Source organism: Triturus cristatus, chromosome 8 (genome assembly GCF_964204655.1).
Source record: "Triturus cristatus chromosome 8, aTriCri1.1, whole genome shotgun sequence".
Taxonomy (NCBI): domain Eukaryota; kingdom Metazoa; phylum Chordata; class Amphibia; order Caudata; family Salamandridae; genus Triturus; species Triturus cristatus.
The window spans coordinates 1,200,951,965-1,200,970,277 of record NC_140591.1 but is presented as its reverse complement, the minus strand read 5'-3'; the positions used below and the strand labels follow the sequence as shown (position 1 = coordinate 1,200,970,277).

The 18,313-nt window shown below is 52.8% G+C and overlaps 1 protein-coding gene across 1 annotated transcript in view; it reads right to left on the bottom strand.

Moving 5' to 3' along the window:
• Positions 1-18,313, bottom strand: part of TMEM131 (transmembrane protein 131) — a 943,143-nt gene that overhangs the window by 180,618 nt on the left and 744,212 nt on the right. The window contains exons 34-35 of the mRNA XM_085622890.1: positions 15,684-15,808; positions 15,434-15,592 (exon numbers count right to left, since the gene is read on the bottom strand). Of these exons, the coding sequence (XP_085479016.1) occupies positions 15,434-15,592; positions 15,684-15,808 (284 nt within the window). The remainder of the gene's footprint in view (positions 1-15,433; positions 15,593-15,683; positions 15,809-18,313) is intronic.

Below are 18,313 nucleotides of genomic sequence, written 5' to 3'. Positions count from 1 at the left end.
CTGGGACGGTGCAGATCCCAGAGACTCTGCCGAGTCCCACAAACAGGAGGAGGACCTAGCCAGCACACACAAGGTGTTAAGGGCCCGCAGGGCTGCGCTGGTCGAGGCAAACATGTTGCGTCCTCAAGAGTCCAGCCAGCGGGCCTCTCGGGACGGGGGAGTCAACAGCGGCGTCAGGGAGGGAAAAGCAGTCCGCAAAAGGGGGCTGGTGGCCGAGGGGTGAAGGGAAAGACACGCCGGGTCACGCGGCGCCGAGAGGTGCAGAAGATGCTGAGGCACCGGGTCCCCTGAGGCAGGACGCTTCCAAGCCCCCGTCAGGGAAGAGAGGAGCGAACCTTCAAAGGGAAGTAAGAAGGAGAGGAGTTGGCCTAACGGCTAGGGCAATCGACCTCGGACCTGGGGAAGTGGGTTCGAGTCTCGGTAATGACGCTGAACATCCTGTGATTCAGGGCAAATCACTTATTCTCCCCATGCCTAACAAAGAATGAATGTGTGTCCTAATGTAACGTAACTGGTGCTACGTAAAGCGCTCTGATACCGGGTTGGGTTCGGGTCAAGTTCGCGCTATATAAAACTCTGCGAAAAAAAGAAAAAAAAAAAAGATTTCCCTCCCACCAGAGCCCTGATGGAGGACCTCCAATAGATGCTCCACTGGAACGCGAGCCACCGGATCACCCATGCGTAGGATGCCCACAGCCGTGGACACTGTGTGAGCGAAGGCCGCACCCGCCTCCATAAGGCCCTGCGGTGGAGAAATCAGCTCCTCCGTGGGCGACGGCTGCAAACTAAGGCGGCCGTCCTCGAGGCCAAGCGGGGCGGGCAAGCGCCAGACCTGGAAGTCAGAAGGAGCCGAAGAACGAGGGACCTGCCGCTCTTCCGACGAACATCTCTGCCCCAGGAAGGGCGGGGAACCGCCTTTCGACGCCGGTAAAAAAGACACCACACGGCGACCAGTCTCCGGGAGGACGACACCAATATGCATGTCTCCGGAGAAGGAGCGTCCAAAGATGAATCCGCGGTACGACCCCTGCGCGGAGCCATAGAATCCGCCGCTTGAGGTAGGACGTCGGCACCAGCCGGACACAGGACCTCCAAGTCACACCGCACCGGGGACCGGAGTGAAACCCGGAGTAGAGCTGGAGCCGCACCGGCCCCTGGGCGGCGCCGGAGTGACGCCGACACGAGCCCTGCCGAGGCAGCCACCTGCGCGGGGAAACGAGACGGGCCTGGGGAGTGGCACGAAGCCCTCTGACAGCCGTGGCCCAGAATGAGGCGAAGAATGCTCGACAACCCATGCGGCGGCGCCAGGGACGATTCAACCTCCGACTCGCCCTCCGACGAGGCAGCCACCTGTGGGGAGGGACGAGAGGGGCCCGGAGAGGGACGAGGGGTCGTCCCTCGGCCTCGACCCGGAGCGGGACGAGGAGGGTCCACCGACCCCTGCGGCTCTGCGCGGTCCAGCTGCTGCCGGCGCCGTCACCTCGGCCTTAGACAGGACCATCCTGTCAAAGGACCGAGAGGGGCTCGGGGATGCGACCTGAGCCCTGGCGACCTCCCGCGACACCACAGGGACCCCCGCGGGAGTTTGCGGCGAGGCAGAGACGCCGTGGCCTGAAGGAGTTTGCCCCAGAGGAGCCGCACCCCAACAGTACCACATCCTCCAAGCCTGGATACGAACCAGTCGGCACCGGGGCCGGAGCCACTGGTAGCACCGCAGAGGGCCCTGCGCAGAGCGAGGGATCCGTCGACGCCCCAGGAGGGGAAGGAGGAGGGGACACCAGCGAGGCCTGCAAAGCCACCATGTATGTCTCCATTTGGACTCTCGACGCCCCAACACCGGGAAACGGTGGATAGGACGACACGCGGGGCCGCATCACCCACGGAGAGTCCACGCCCCCGGTAGGCCGGATACCAGCCCCTGGGGACAAACTGCGACACTTACCCATCGGGGAGTGACACTCACGTGACATTGGAGAAAGGTGAGGACGACGACCACGGCCGAGTCTGAAGCCGTCCATCGAAGCAGACCGAGGGGAGGACGTCGACCTGGAGAGACGCGCCAAGAGAAGTTTCATCCGGCGCTCCCACCGCGACTTCGGCTTCAACTGTTGGCACTGTGTACAGTCTGTGGTGCCGTGATCCTCCCCCAAACACCACATACAAATGAGGTGAGGGTCCGTCGCTGACAGAAGATGCCCACAAGATGTGCAAGTCTTAAAGCCCGAAGGCATTCGCACACTGTTCCACTAAAAAATGGGAGAAAAAAGGAGCCTAACAGGCCCGTAGCAAGGATCTGATCCGCGTTGCACGCGGAAAAAGAAAATACTGATGTGGGCGCGCCGAGGCGGGTCTTATGTGACCTCGCTGACTTCATGTACGCGGATGACGCCTGGGCGTAGTCGCGTGGTCGCCACGCCCCCGGCGCACAGGGATGCTGTGGCAAAAAGTTTCCAGATCCAGTCTCATGCCTGGGGATAATTCCACGTGAAGGAATCTGCGGCTAGTAGTCTCTATCAGATAATACGTTATCACCAAAAAATGTTGTTGAAAATGGCCTTGGGCAAGTTTGTGTTCTCGCACTATTGTTATTTTCTCTCTATTTTGCTGCCATAGATATGGCACTAAAATCTGATATGGGTATTGCACCACAATTAGGAGGTGTAAAAATACCATACCTAGCGTACGCTGATGACCTAGTGATCATGTCTCTAACTCCGAAAGGACTCCAGCATCAATTGAAACAATTATACACTTACAATTCAGTGAATGGATTGTTAGCCAATATGGTCAAACCAAAAATTGTGACCTTTGGACAGCCAATAAAACCTAAAAGGTGGACACTAGGAGAAACATCAATTGAAGTAGTGGAGCAATACAATTACCTTGGAGTGATTTTTGATAATAAGTTATCCTGCGCAAGTCATTCAGCTAGTAGAAATTTGAAATCAATTGTCATTACTAAATCAATTTCAAGATTTATGAAAATGTTTGGAGGGAAAGCGATTAGTCCATCACTTAAAGCATTACATATGAAATTAGTTCCATATTTATTATATGCTGCCCCAGTAATGAGTAAAAAGGTCATCTTTAACTTTGAGAAATGTTTTATGAAATGTGTACGCACCTTATTACAACTACAACAGGCAAACCCACACTGTATCATGGGATTGGAACTCGGCATAAAATCCCTGGTACTACTGCACAATAAAAGCTGTGTGAATTACATAATCGATAGTGCTAAGGCTGTTTCATCTTCATTGAAACATCTAATATTTGAAGAGTTAGGGAGATCGAAATACAGAGACACAGAATTGTACAGTACATAGATGGCATTAGGATCTTTAATTTGCCTGACATACAGGAGATGGGACAAATGAACGGATCTGTGTGTCAAAACTTAATACGCAATACGCCCACTACTAAGCAGTGGAATTTAGACCTTCTACAAGATGGAAAATATAATCACGTGGATTTAGTAATCAATGCTTATACTTTACAGAGTCAAGAATATTTAGGATGGAACTAACCTGTCTAATCATCAAAAAAACATTTTTAAGATTGAGAATTTTATATACCGATTAGGGAGTTTGAAGCGAAATACAACCAGGCACTTAAAGGCAGACCAGCTTGCCGGCTCTGTGGAGCTACCGTTGAATATCTTGCACATCTAATATGTACCTGCCCTAAGCTGTTGCCCATATGGAGAATATACTTACGCTCCTTGTTTAAAATTGCTAAAACACGAACGACTGCTGAGGCCGTCAGATAGGGCTTCAGGGTCAAAGAAGATAGCGCTATAATAATGATGATGATAACGTTTTTATATCATGCATATAAAGCATTAACAGTGTAAATGTCTCATAGAGGGAAGCAACACAGATTTTATCGTCAGAAAATAGAAATTTAAATTGTATAACTCAGAGAATATCATGTATCTTATACTTCGGACACTTTAGTATATTGGCGAAAGTAACGAACAAGTTACTTACCTTCGGTAACGATATATCTGTAAGAAACATTAGTGAGTTAGATTCCTCACCTTAGAATATCACCAGGCGTCAGGCTGGATCCAGAATTTTTTTTCGGCAGCAATACCCTTGCGCGTCGCTAGGCGTCGTCTGCGGCTCGCGTCCTTCGGCGGCGGCATCATCGACGGGATGACGTCGTCGTACTTAGACGCCGCCCTCGCACGCTGAGGTCAGTTCTTGTACATAGCTTTCCGCGCCAGGAACGCAGAGCCATGCAAGAGACCGACACTGGTGCCGAGAATCTAGGGCCCTGAAAGGGATGACCTTAACCCTAGATATCGGTTCGCAGAACGGGGAGGATGGGTGGGGCGGTGAGGAATCTAACTAAATAATGTTTCTTACAGATATATCGTTACCGAAGGTAAGTAACTTGTTCATCTGAAAGAAACACGTTAGTTAGATTCCTCACCTTAGAATAGATACCACAGCAATACCAACCCCGGGGGTGGGTCTGCGAACCAAGATCACACCAGGAAGTCCTGGAGAACGGAACGGCCAAAGACGCCGTCTCTCCGGACTTGGCTGTCCAGGCAATAATATTTGGCAAACGTGTGCAGCGAAGCCCACGTTGCTGCCTGACAAATGTCCTGCAAGGGGACTCCCCGGCCCAGGGCAGTGGTCGCCGTCGTGGCCCGAGTGGAATGGGCCCTCAGCCCCACAGGGGGTTCCTTTTTAGCTAAGGAATAACAGGCCTTGATACACAAAATGACCCACCGAGAGATGGTTTGCTTGTGCACTGCCCGCCCCTTCTTAGCGCCCACGTAGCCAACAAAGAGTTGGTCGTCCACCCGGAACTGTTTGGTGTGGTCCAGATAGAAGGACAGCGCCCGTTTTGGTTCCAGACGGTGGAGCCTCTCTTCCTCTTTCGAGGGATGCGGAGGCGGAAAAAAGGTGGGCAGTGTAACAGACTGACCGATGTTAAAGGCAGTTACCACCTTAGGGAGAAAGGAAGGACGAGTCCTGAGAACAACTTTGTACGGATGGACAGAAAGAAAAGGATGCTTAGAAGATAAGAACCTGGAGCTCACTCACCCTTCTAGGAGAGGTGATGGCAACCAGGAAAGCAGTCTTAAGAGTCAGAAGACGAAGGGGACAATTATGAAGTGGCTCAAAGGGAGCGCACATCAGATAGGTCAACACTAGATTCAAATCCCATCGAGGCATTACGAAAGGGACAGGAGGAAACATGTGAGTAATGCCCTTAAAGAATCGAGCAACAACAGGGGATTTAAAAAGAGAAGGCTGATCAGGAAGCCGTAAGAAAGCAGAAATAGCCAAAAGGTATCCCTTGAGGGTGCCCAGAGCAGAGCCCTGCTGGGCCAGGGAAAGAAGAAAGAGGAGAACCTCAGAAAGAGGGGCGGAAAGGGGATCCACAGCCTTTGCTGTGCAACATGCCACAAATTTGTTCCACCTGCAGGCGTATACCGATTTTGTGGAGGGATGCCTGGCTGCCAGAATAACATTACAGACTTCAGGAGGCAAGTCAAATGGCATCAACTGCCGCCGCTCAATCTCCACGCATGGAGGTGGAGGCTGGACAGGTTCGGGTGGAGGACCGTCCCCTGCTGCTGCGACAGAAGGTCCTCCTGAAGAGGCAGTCGAATCTGGGAATCGATCGATAGACTGGGTAGCTCGGGATACCAGTATCTTCATGCCCAATCCGGAGCCACAAGGATGACTTGGGCCCGGTCGCGCCTGATCTTCTTCAGCACTCTGGGCAGAAGTGGTATAGGCGGAAAGGCGTACAACAGACCGCAACTTCACTCGCGGCGAAAAGCGTCTCCGAGCGAGTGCTGCCTTGGAAATTCCAACGCTCAGATTTGCTGACATTGCGCGTTCTCTTCGGTGGCGAATAGATCTAACCAAGGCTCTCCCCACTGCCGAAAGAGGCCTTGCGCCACATCCGAGTTCAGACGCCATTCGTGATCCATCATGCACCAGCGGCTGAGTTCATCTGCCCTGGCGTTCAGAGAGCCCGCAAGGTGTTGAACCACCAGGGTGATGCCCTGATATTCCAGCCATGTCCAGAGGCGCAGAGCCTCCTGACAAAGGGTCCACGACCCCACCCCGCCCGGTTTGTTCCAATACCACATGGCGGTGGTGTTGTCCGTGAACACCTGCACTACACTTCTCCGAACAGAGAGAAGGAATGCCTTCAGGGCAAGCGGGATCACCCGCAGCTCCAATAGGTTGATATGGAGCCGGGACTCCGCCGGAGACCAGGGGCCTCTGATCTCCGCCTCTCCCATGTGGCCCCCCCCAAATCCTAGGAGGGATGCATCCGTCACTACTGTGTGCTCCGGTTGGGGAAGGGAGAGGGATCTGCCACTGACCCAATCGCGGTCCGTGAGCCACCACTGCAACTGTCGTGCAGTGCCCTCTGAGATCACGACTTGGTCGGTTAGGTTGCCCCAATGCTGGGCCCACTGAAACTTCAGGTCCCACTGCAGAGCCCGCATCCGCCACCTGCCGTGATGTACCAGCAAGATGCAGGAGGCCATCAGACCCAGGAGCCGGAGCACCAACCTGACCGAAACCCGGGATAAAGGCCGAAAGATCGGAATCAGAGCCTGAATATCCCGAACCCGCTGTTCCGGAGGATAGACCCGGAACTGTGCCGAGTCCAGAACCGCTCCGATGAAGAGGAGCTTCTGGGAGGGACCCAGATGCGACTTCGGCACGTTGATGGAGAACCCCAGCGAATGCAGGAGGTCGGCCGTAGTCTGGAGGTGGGTGACGACTGTTTGGGGCGAGCCCACCTTCAACAACCAGTCTGCGCAGATGAGCTGCGACCACTGCAGTCACATTCTTGAACACCCGAGGGGCACTGGTGAGGCCGAAGGGGAACACGGTAAACTGAAAGTGCTTGTGGCCTACCATGAACCGCAGGTAAAGCCGGTGGGCCAGCAGGACGTGGATGTGGAAATAAGCATCCTGCAAGTCCAACGCTACCGTCCAGTCTCCAGGGTCTAGGGCAGCCAGAACCTGAGCTAAGGTGAGCATCTTGAACTTCTCCTTCCAGAGGAAGGCATTGACGCTCCTGAGGTCCAAAATAGGGCGTAGGCCCCCTTTGCCTCTTCTTGGGACCGCGTTGAGGCTGGTTCTGCGGCCTGTGGCTAGACGGACGTGAGGGGGCGCCCCTTCCTTGGCCACGAAAGGGGCGAAAAGCGGAAGTTTGCGGGCGCGGGCTGAGAGGCCCAAGGACTTGGCCGTGGCCCTGGAGTACTTAAAGCGCTCCAGCTTTGTCACCAAAAAGGCAACGCCATCGAAGGACATGTCCATGAGGGTGCTTCCCCAGAGAAATTTGTGGATCTGAGCCAGGCGTGGCGACGAATCGCCACCGTGGTCGCAATTGCCCTGCCCAGCGAGTCCGTTGTGTCCAGCCCACATCGTATCGAATACCGTCCCTCGGCAAGAGCCTGGGCGAGCAGTGTCTGAGCCTCCTCCGGACACTGGGGCAACACGTCCGCCACCGTATCCCACAAGGAGTGGGTGTAACGGTCCAAAAGGCACGTGGTGTTGATAGACCGCAACCCCAAACTAAGGGAGGAAAACAGTTTCTTTCCAAATTGTTCCAACCTTTTGGATTTCTGATCCAGGGTAGCGGACGGGAAGGCGGTCTGGGAGGTAGAGGCCTGGATAACCAGGCTCTCGTGCGTGAGGTGCACCGACATAAAGCTGGTGTCGCCCGGGGCGGTGGTGCCGGGCCACGTTCCGGTCCACAGGAGGGACTGTGGAGATCTTGGGCCAGGTGGCCATCAGAACATCCGTCAGTGCTTCATTAAACTGCAGCAGAGGCTCCGAGGAGCTTACAGGCGGTTGAAGCACTTCAATGAGGAGATTAGTCCTCACTGCGACTGCAGGGAGCTCCAGCCGGAGGGCTTCAGCAGCCCTGCGCAGCACCACAGAATATGTAGCACCCTCCTCCGTAGCCACGGAGGGAGGAGAGATGAAGCCAGTGTCAGGGGAGGTGTCAAGACCACTGGCATCTCCCAGCTCTTCTGCCCAGTCCTGAGATAACTGGTACTGCGGTGCCAGAGGGTCTTCAGACCCCTCCCAGTCGTCCCCGTCATCCGACTCCTGGTAGACAGGTGGAATGGTCGGAGCCGGGCGGAAGAAAAACCTGTCATCCATCGGCACCGGATACAGAGCCGCTCCGACGCCGGGCCCGGACCAGGACTAAACCCGAGGACGACGTCGTCCGAAGACAGCACCAGGGGTGGCACCGAAGGGGTCGACGCCGGCGGAGGGTTCGTAAGGTCGACCGGTGTCAACCTGGATCAAGGCCTGGATCCCACAGGGGCCTGCTGCGTCGGGACCGAAGTCGACGCCGGGGCCGGAGCCGCCGGTTTGCTAGGCCTCCCAGTCGAGCCTGCGGGGCCCTAAGGCGCGCCGGCAGGCGTCGACGGCGGAGCCAGACTCCTCATGGCCACGAGCAAGTCTCTGATCTCCGCCGGAGTCGTGTCAGACCCAGGGACTGGAGGGTATGGGGTCGGACACGACTCCAGCGGTGGTGTCACCAGAACCCTCAGCCGAGTCGCGCGACCGGCGAGGGGAGTCAGAAGAGCGATGTCGCCTCTTCGACTTCTTGCTGCGCCTCGACTTACCGGAATGCGAGGACTTTGACCCCGACGAACAGTGATGGCTGCGGCTCTGCGACCGGTCCCTCGACCTCCTCCTCGACCGGGACCTCTACCGGCGCGCAGCCGACTGCCGGATCTCGAGCAGCTTGCGGGACCTTCGAGGTCTAGGCACGACTCGGCATCATGGTCGGCCCCAAGGCAGTAGAGACACCGGCGGTGTTGATCCGTGACATTCATCAGGCAGTCGCACGGTTTGAGTCCAGGCATCCCTACCGGCACCAGAGTCGAGGTCGACTGGAAATGGGGAACCAAAAGAGTTCAAAAAGTTTTGTAAAAAGTGACAAAAAGGGTATTCTCTTCCCGGATCAGCGCTTACTGTCGCGGAAAAAAGAAGAACTGACGTCAGCGTGCAAGGGCGGACTCTAAGTACTCCTACGACGTCATCCCGCCGACGGACGCGGAGCCGCAGATGACGAATAGCAACGCGCAAGGGTATTGCTGATGAAAAATCTTTCCGGATCCAGCCTGCCGCCTGGGGATATTAGAGGTGAGGAATCTAACTAACGTGTTTCTTTCAGATAAATGTTTCTACCATGTTTTTACCATGGATAGTGCCACTATCGCACAAGTTACTTACTTGTGTAACGATATATCTGTAAGAGACATTAGTTAGTGATAGATTCCTTACCTTAGAATATCCCCAAGCGTCAGACTGGATCTGGAAAGTTTTCGTCAGCAGTACACTTGCGCGTCAGTAGGCATCGTAGTCGCCGAGATGACGTCGTCGGGGCTACTTAGATGCGCCTATGCGCGCTGACCTCAGTTCTGTACACAACTTTTCTGTGCCAGGAACGCAGATCCATGCCAGGGACCGACTACAGGTGCAATAGAACTAGGGCCCTGAAAGGGATTACCTTAACGCTAGAGAACAGTTCGCAGAAAGGGGAGGATGGGCGGGCGGTAAGGAATCTATCACTAACAAAGGTCTCTTACAGATATATCGTTACACAAGTAAGTTGTGCATCTGAAAGACACGTTCGTGCTAGATTCTTTACCTTAGAATACATACCCAAGCAATACCAACCCCGGAAGAGGGTCTGCGAAATGAATCACAGCAGTAAGTCACGGAGAACCGACCGGCCAAAGAAGCTGTGTCTCCGGACTGGACTGTCAAGGCAATAGTGCTTAGTGAAAGTATGCAGCGAGGCCCACGTGGCTGCCTGACAGATATCGTGCAGGGGGAAACCGCGTCCCAATGCTGTACTAGCTGCTGTCGCCCTGGTAGAATGGGCACACAGCCCAACCGGAGGTTCCTTTTTAGCCACTAAAACAGGCTTTAATGCAAAAGACAACCCATCGGGAGATGGTCCGCTTGTGCACAGCCCAACCTTTCTTGGCACCCACATAGCCAACAAAGAGCTGGTCATCCACCTGGAACTGCTATGTGCGGTTGAGATAGAATAAAAGCGCACTATTTGGGTCCAGACGGTGGAAGCGCTCTTCCTCTCTTGAAAGATACGGAAAGAAAGTGGGCAAAGTGACAGTTTGCCCGAGATGAAAGGCAGTGACTACTTTCGGTAGAAAGGAGGGACGCGGCCGAAGCACAACCTTGTCCGGATAGGAGGTTTACATGAAAGAGCCTGAAGATCACTCACCCGCCTGGCGGAGGTGATGGCCACCCAGGAAGGCCGTTTTTAAAGTTAGTAACCTTAAAGGACAGTTATGAAGAGGCTCAAAGGGAGCGCACATTAAGTATATGAGAACCAGGTTCAAGTCCCACTGAGGCATTACGAAAGGAAAAGGAGGGAAAAGGTGAGTAATGCCTTTGAGAAATCTATTGACAACAGGGGACTTGAAAAGAGAGGGCTGATCAGGCAACCTGAGAGAGGCTGAAAGAGCAGAAAGGTAGCCCTTGATAGTGCCCAGAGCAGAGCCCTGCTGGTCCAAAGAGAGAAGGAACAATAGTTGTTCAGAAAGAGGGGCAGAAGGGGGGATCTACAGCTTTCGCTGTGCACCATGCCACAAACTTGTTCCACCGACAGGCGTACACAGTTTTAGTTGAGGGACGCCTGGCTGCCAGAATCACATTACAGACTTCAGGAGGCAAGTCAAATGTCGCTGCTCAATCTCCATGCAAGGAGGTGGAGGCTGGACAGGTTTGGGTGGAGGACCATCCCCTGATGCTGCGACAGAAGATCCTCCCTAAGAGGTAGTCGGATCGGGGGATCCACGCTCATACTGAGTAGCTCGGGATACCAAACTCTTCGAGCCCAGTCCGGTGCCACAAGAATGACTTGGGCCCAGTTGCGTCTGATCTTCAGCACTCTGGGTAGAAGTGGTATAGGCGGAAAGGCGTACAACAGACCGCAACTCCACTCGCGTCGAAAAGCGTATTCCGAGCGAGTGCCGCCTTGGAAACTACAACACGCAGAACTGCTGACATCGCGCTTTCTCTTCGGTGGCGAATAGATCTAACCAAGGTTCTCCCCACTGCTGAAAGAGACCTTGTTCCACGTCCGAGTGAAGGCGCCATTCGTGATCCAACACCTGCGGCTGATTTCGTCCGCCCTGGCGTTCAGAGAACCTGCCAAGTGTTAAACCACCAAGGAAATGCCTTGACGTTCCAGCCATGTCCAGAGACGCAGAGCCTCCTGACATAGGGTCCACGACCCCACCCCGCCTTGCTTGTTGCAGTACCACATGGCAGTGGTTTTGTCCGTGAACACCTGCTCCACTCTCCCCTTGACAGAGGGAAGGAATGCTTTTAGTGCAAGTAGGATCGCCCTAAATTCCAAAAGTTTGATATGGAGCCTGTACTCCGCCAGAGACCATAGGCCTCTGATCTCCGCCTCTCCCATGTGGCCACCCCATCCCAGGAGGGACGCATACGTCACCACTGTGTGCTCCGGTTGGGGAAGGGAGAGGGATCTGCCGCTGACCCAATGCTGGTCCGTGAGCCACCACTGCAAGTCTTGTGCAGTGCCCTCCGAGATCTGGACGTAGTCGGACAGGTTTCCCGGATATTGCGTCCATTGAAACTTCAGGTCCTACTGCAGAGACCACATATGTCACCTGGCATGATTGCTCAGCAGGATGCAGGAGGTCATGAAGCCACGTCCGAGTGCAGACGCCATTCGGGATTCATCAAGCACCGATGGCTGAGTTCTTCCCCCCTGGCGTTCAGAGAACCTGCCAGGTGTTGAACCACCAAGGTAATGCCGTGATGTTCCAGCCATGTCCAGAGGCGCAGAGCCTCCTGACATAGGGTCCACAACCCCACCCCGCCCTGTTTGTTGCAATACCACATGGTGGTGGTGTTGTCCGTGAACACCTGCACCACACTTCCCCGGACAGAGGGAAGGAATGCCTTCAGTGCAAGTCGGAGTGCCCGAAGCTCCAAAAGGTTGATATGGAGCCGGGACTCCGCCGTAGACCAGAGTCCTCTGATCTCCGCCTCTCCCAAGTGGCCTCCCCATCCCAGGCGGGATGCATCAGTCACCACTGTGTGCTGCGGTTGGGGAAGGGAGAGGGATCTGCCATTGACCCAATCGCGATTCGTGAGCCACCACTGCAATTGTTGTGCAGTGCCCTCCGAGATCTGGACATGATAGGGCAGGTTGCCCTGATGCTGCGCCCACTGGAACTTCAGGTCCCACTGCAGCGCCTGCATATGCCATCTGGCATGTTGCACCAGCAGGATGCAGGAGGCCAGCAGGATGCAGGAGGCCAGCAGGCCCAGGAGCCAGAGGGTCATCCTGACAAACCCAGGACCAGGGCTGAAAAATCGGAATCATAGCCCGTATGTCCCGGACTCGCTGTTCAGGAGGATAAACCCAAAATTGCGCTGTATCCAGAACCGCTCCAATGAAGAGGAGCTTCTGAGAGGGAATCAGATGCGACTTTGGCACTTTGATGGGAAACCCCAGCAAATGCAGGAGGTCGGCCGTAAACTGGAGGTGGGAGACGACTGCCTGGGGCGAGCCCGCCTTCAACAGCCAGTCATCGAGATAGGGGCAGACTGAAACCCCTGATCTGCGCAGATGAGCTGCGACCACCGCCATCACATTCGTGAACACCAGAGGGGCGCTGGTAAGGCCGAATGGGAGCACAGTGAACTAAAAGTGCTCGTGGCCTACCATGAACCGTAGGTAACGCCGGTGGGCTGGCAGGAAGGGGATACGAAAATAAGCATCCTGCAAGTCCAAAAGGTACCATCCAGTCTAGCGGGTCTAGGGCAGACAAGACCTGAGCAAGTCTGAGCATCTTGAACTTCTCCTTACGGAGGAAGTGATTGACGTTCCGGAGGTCTAAGATAGGACGCAGGCCCTTGTCTTTTTTCGGGACCAGGAAGTTGTGGGGAGTTACCAATCAAAGCCTACTTCTGGCACCGGAACCCTCTCTATGGCTACCTTGGCAAAGAGAGCCCCGACTTCCTCCAGAACAAGGTCATGTGGTCCTCTGTCAACCGGTCATAAATCGGAGGGAGTGGTAGTCTAGAAAGGTAGGGAGTAGCCCTTCTGGACTATCCGAAGCACCCACCTGTCCGACTTGATTGTTTGCCAGTTGTAGAGGTGATGGATGACCTGCCACCAACCAGTGGACTATGATCCTGAAGGGCCGGACCAGGAAGCTTTAGAGGCTGCATGGAGGAGCAGGGGGAGTGGACTTCTGGCCGCCTGATCCACGGGGTCAAACGGAGCCGCTCCCATGTGTGCACAGGTGGCTAAACTTGTGCGGTCTTGTGGTTGGGATATAGCTTGTGTGGCTGAAAGCCTGCGTGGCCACAAAAGGGAGGAAAAGCAAGCAGGTGGTCACCGAGAGGCCCAAGGACTTGGCCGTAGCCCGCGAGTCCTCAAGTATTCCAGGGTCTTGTCTACCTAGTCTCCTAAGAGACAGGCGCCATCAAAGGGCATGCCCATAAGGGAAGCCTGGACATCCCCAGAAAAGCCAGAAGTCCTCAGCCAGGCACGGCGTCGAATAGCCACCGCTGACAACAATGCTCTGCCCAGCGAGTCAGTGGTGTCAAGCCCATAATGAATAGTGAACTTGGCCGCAATTCGCCCATCCGATACCACTGGGAGGGAAAGGCCTGGATCTCCTCCGGAACCTGTAGCAGCACCTCTGCAACCGTTTCCCACAAAGAGTGGGTGAAAATGTCCAAGAGGCATGCAGTGTTCACTGACCACAATGCAAGACTAGCTAAAGAAATAATATTCTTGTCCCAACTATCCAGCCTCTTAGATTTTCTGTCCAGGGTGCAGAAGGTAACGCGCCTTGTGAGGTAGAAGCTTTGACGACCAAGCTCTCTGGGGTATGGTGAATGGTGAGGAATGTTGGGTCACCCAGTGCAGGGCAATAGCGGCAGGCGATGATCCTATTCACAGGAGCCTCTGTGCTGGGCTTGGACCAGCTAGCCAGAAGTACATCAGCTAAGACCTCGTTGAAAGGCAGGAGGGATTCCGATGAGGACACACCCAGAAGCAGGATCTCTGTCAAGATGTTCGTCTGGATATCCACTAAAGCTAAAGGGAGCTGAAGGTCCAGGATCCAAGTTGCCCTTCTCATCACCATAGTGTATGAAGCTCCCTCTTCCGTAGCCACGTTAGGGAGAGAGAGCAGGCCAGAATCCGGGCAGGTATCCCGCCCACTGGCCTCACCCAGTTTTTCATAACAGTCCATTCATGCTCAGGCTGGTCTTGTAAAGGGTCCAGCAACACGTCCCAATTCTCCTCCATTCCTAGCCCCTCCAAATAGGGCTGAGAAACCAAACTAAGTTCCGATGGTGCTGTCAAACGACGGAATCTGTGTCAAAAGCCGCCAATCTGGCTTTTGGTCCTCAGGGATAAGGATGGGACTGGCGTTGCGGTGCGGGGACCAGCGCTGGGGAAGGTCGCAGGGGTACGACCGGCACTGGAGCTGCCAGCACGAGGCCCAATGGAGCCCCTAATGAGCCTCCGAGGCTCAAAGGCGTGCCTAGAGGTTTAGGTCACCCAAATATGAGGCACATGGCGTCACAGAATTCTTTACGTTGGGAGGGGGTCGCTCCGGCTTCTGGAAATGCAGGAAAGCGTGGAGCCGAAAGGAAGCATGCTTCAACTTCTTGTGTTTCTTATGCCTCTTACCTAACCAACTCAATGACTAAGCAGGGGGACGAGGTCTTAAGACTCTCAGAGCAGCGCTCTGACCTTCCTCTCAACTGGGAACGAGACATTCGGGGCAAGCGACATGGAGACGAACGTCAGGCCCCAAGCAGCTTTAGGGACTGCGCCCTCAAAGCTTTCGAAGCCATGGCCCAGCAGTAGGAGCATGATGTCCAGTCATGGTTGTGCTCCAACCACCAGAGACACATTAAGTGTGGAACCGGCATTGCGCAGTGGCAGGCGCCGCATGGTTTGAATCCAGAGGTCTTCTTCAATATCAAGGGAAAATCTGCACACCAAAAATCGTTGACAAAACATCGAAAAAAGCCTGTCAAAAAGTGACAGAGGGTAGCTCTCTTCACTGATCTGTGCTAGCTGGCATGGAAATGAAAGAACTGACGTCAACACACCGAGGTGGTGCCTTTATAGGTGACGCAGACGTCACTTTCAGACATCACGTGAAGCTGACCGACGCCACTTACTGGTGCGCAAGGGTGTTGCTCGAGCAAAGGTTTCCAAATCCAGCCTGACGCCTTGGATTTTCTAAGGTAAGGAATCTGCAGCTAAATGTCTTTATTAGATGCCCCACTAAGGACAAACGCAAAAGAACAATACAAACAAAGTAACCAAGCAAGCAGGAAAACTAAGCATAAGACTTAGTCCAAATAGCTTTTGTACTTACAACTACTCTCTTTTGAAACTGGCACAGAACACCACTCTGGCAGGGGGGAATCTTTCTCTCCTTCAGAACTACTTGTGTTACCCTGCTCCTGGCCAGACCCACCAGGGAAGAATTTCATAAGTGCTGATGGCCTGGTGTCCGTGACTCTATTGTTCAAACCTGAAAACAAACGTGCAAGATCAATTAAATATTTTATGATGTCACAACGTAGCCCTGTTTTTAGTGGTCCACCATTATGCAAAAAACATACCTCGTGATTTTTGTAGATTTCTCGGTTTGGGTCCATTCATTAGTGCTTGCTGAACTGAAATCTTCGAGGAAAAGTTCTTCCGGTGTTTGATTTCTAAAGGGGTGGTGTATGGTAATTCCAAGGAACTAAAATAAAAATATGAGAATTACACATATACAACACATTATCTATTATTGTCAAACAAGTAAGCAGTATTAGCAAAACATTTAGAGTTCCACTGTACTCTACTATGAAATATGCCGTAGGAGTTGTCACAGGATTAGCGGCCAATAAACGTCTGCATATTTGTTAAATGCACAATAAATCTTGTTTCATATTATATCTTTTTTACCACAGCTTCATGAGCAAAAGAAGAATGGGTGGCGGTGTTCTCAACAGTTGTTTACTTGATTGTCTGCTTACTAGCCTCCCCCCCCCCCACCCCCACTTTCAACCACTTGTCACAAATCTCCCTTGACTTTTCATATAGTAATCACCCATGTAACGAACAACCACAAAATTGCAGGGTAGGCTGCCAGAAATGTAATGAGACACCCAGTATTTTCCCATTATGTCACTTGGGTTACATTTATCCACTATTTTTACCAAATCACTCCATCCTACAAAAAAACTTACCATCCACCTGACACATCTGAGATAAACATATGTTAATGTACACATGTAATGCATTATTAGAAAGGCTCCTCTCCCCGGTGATTTTAATCAAGGGCCTCCTGGGTCAAACATATGCCAATAGATGATTTAGTTACAGGCTGCCATTTACTAAAGCATTCTTGGTTCTGCATTAATGAAACATCAGCAAAATGCAACAAAATACACTCCAATACATGAAAACAATTCTGCAATAAAAATGCAGACAATGATCCAACACCCCTCAGTAAAGCAAGGATGTTAGAAATTAAAGAAATGTTTTCCTACTATCTAGGTTAATACCTATTAAGCAAGTATGATTGCAAGGTAGGAAATTAAAACTACACTGAATGTTTCAGGCTAGCTTCACAAATACCGAAGAAATATGTTTCTTATAATCAAAGTTAAAAGGGGACACATGGAAAAGCAACAGTTTGCTTAAATGTTCAATCCAGTGTTTGAAACCACTATTATGTTATACTGATTTGTAGGGTGCACTATCAGCCGTGACGGTATCCTGGCGTTCAGCAGGTTTGAGTCTAGGCACATCTTGGGCCTAGTGGGATAACTCGAAAACCCAGGTCTTCAGCTTCTTGTGGAATTCAAGAAGTGAAGCAGAATCTCTTGTGTGTAGCAGAAGGTCATCACAGGTTTTAGGAGCAATGGCGGCGAAGGCTTGACCGTTTGAGCTGGTTTTCTGTAGGCGTGGGATTTGTGCAAGTAAGAATCTGGTCAAGCAGAGGTGTCTGGAAGGTTTGTGAAAGCAGATGAGATTGTTGAGGTATGCTGGGCCAGTGCTATGTAGTGCCTTGAAAGTGTGGGTGTTCAAATACCTGGGCATCCACATTATACCAGACCATACTCAATTTTACGAGCGCAACCTCGTGCCCCCTCTCCTGCGACTTAAAAACGACGTGAAACACTGGCACCCACTACCCTAGACGCTCCTGGGCCGAGCGACCTTATTTAAAATAATGGCTCTCCCGCGGTTCCTGTATGCCTTACAAAACATGCCAACCCCTGTCCCCAACACCTATTTCAAAGTCATTGAGGCTGAAGTGAGACTGCTCCTCTGAGACGGAAACACCACCCCCCCCTGTATAGCCCTATCCAAACTCACTCGGAGCTGGTATGATGGTGTAATTGCCCTGCCCAATATACAACTTTACTATTGGGCCTCACAACTTATAATAGTAAACCAATGGCTTCACGCTCCGCAGGAGGAACCAGCCCTTCGGCTTGACAGGCACACTATGGGTGCCGACGGACTTCTGATGGCACTCTACAACAAGAGCAAAAATAACACGTGGATCGGCCCCACAGCACACACAGTACATACATGGTTTGCGGCGCAGTGAGCACTCGGATGGGAGGGAATCCTCACCCAACTCACACCACAACTAGGTATGCTCCGCTACAGTAAGGGACCTTATTGGTATCTCTAGGGTTGGGGACCTCTGGAAGAAGGGAGAGGTAGTGACCTTTGCCCACCTGCAAACAACCTATCAAATGGCTGACTCAGAACAGTTTCGCTATTCACAAATTAAGCACACACTTACAAAGGCCGTACCCAGAGGTGCCGAACTCCCCGAATTGTCGCCACTCGAAGATCGCCTCCTCACAGACCAACTCACCAAAAAAGCAATCCCTCTCAATTACCGCAAACTAATCAATAATCAGAGAGATCCCACACACACTCTACGAGACAAATGGCAGACTGAACTGGGCGATATGGACGAACAGGACTGGCAGGAGGCTTTGGCATCCCCGCGAGAGGTGGCAATTCCGTCCCGACTAAAACTAGTGCAATTGAAGATATTACATAGGACATACTACACTAGAACAATGCTACACAGGATTGGTCGGACTGAGACGCCCTTGTGTCTGCGGGGTTGTGGGCAAAAAGGCACGTTTTATCACACGCTATGGGACTGTCCCAACATTACACACTACTGGGAGACAGTCATGGCAACAATTACCCTGGTTTGTGGCTTTGAAGT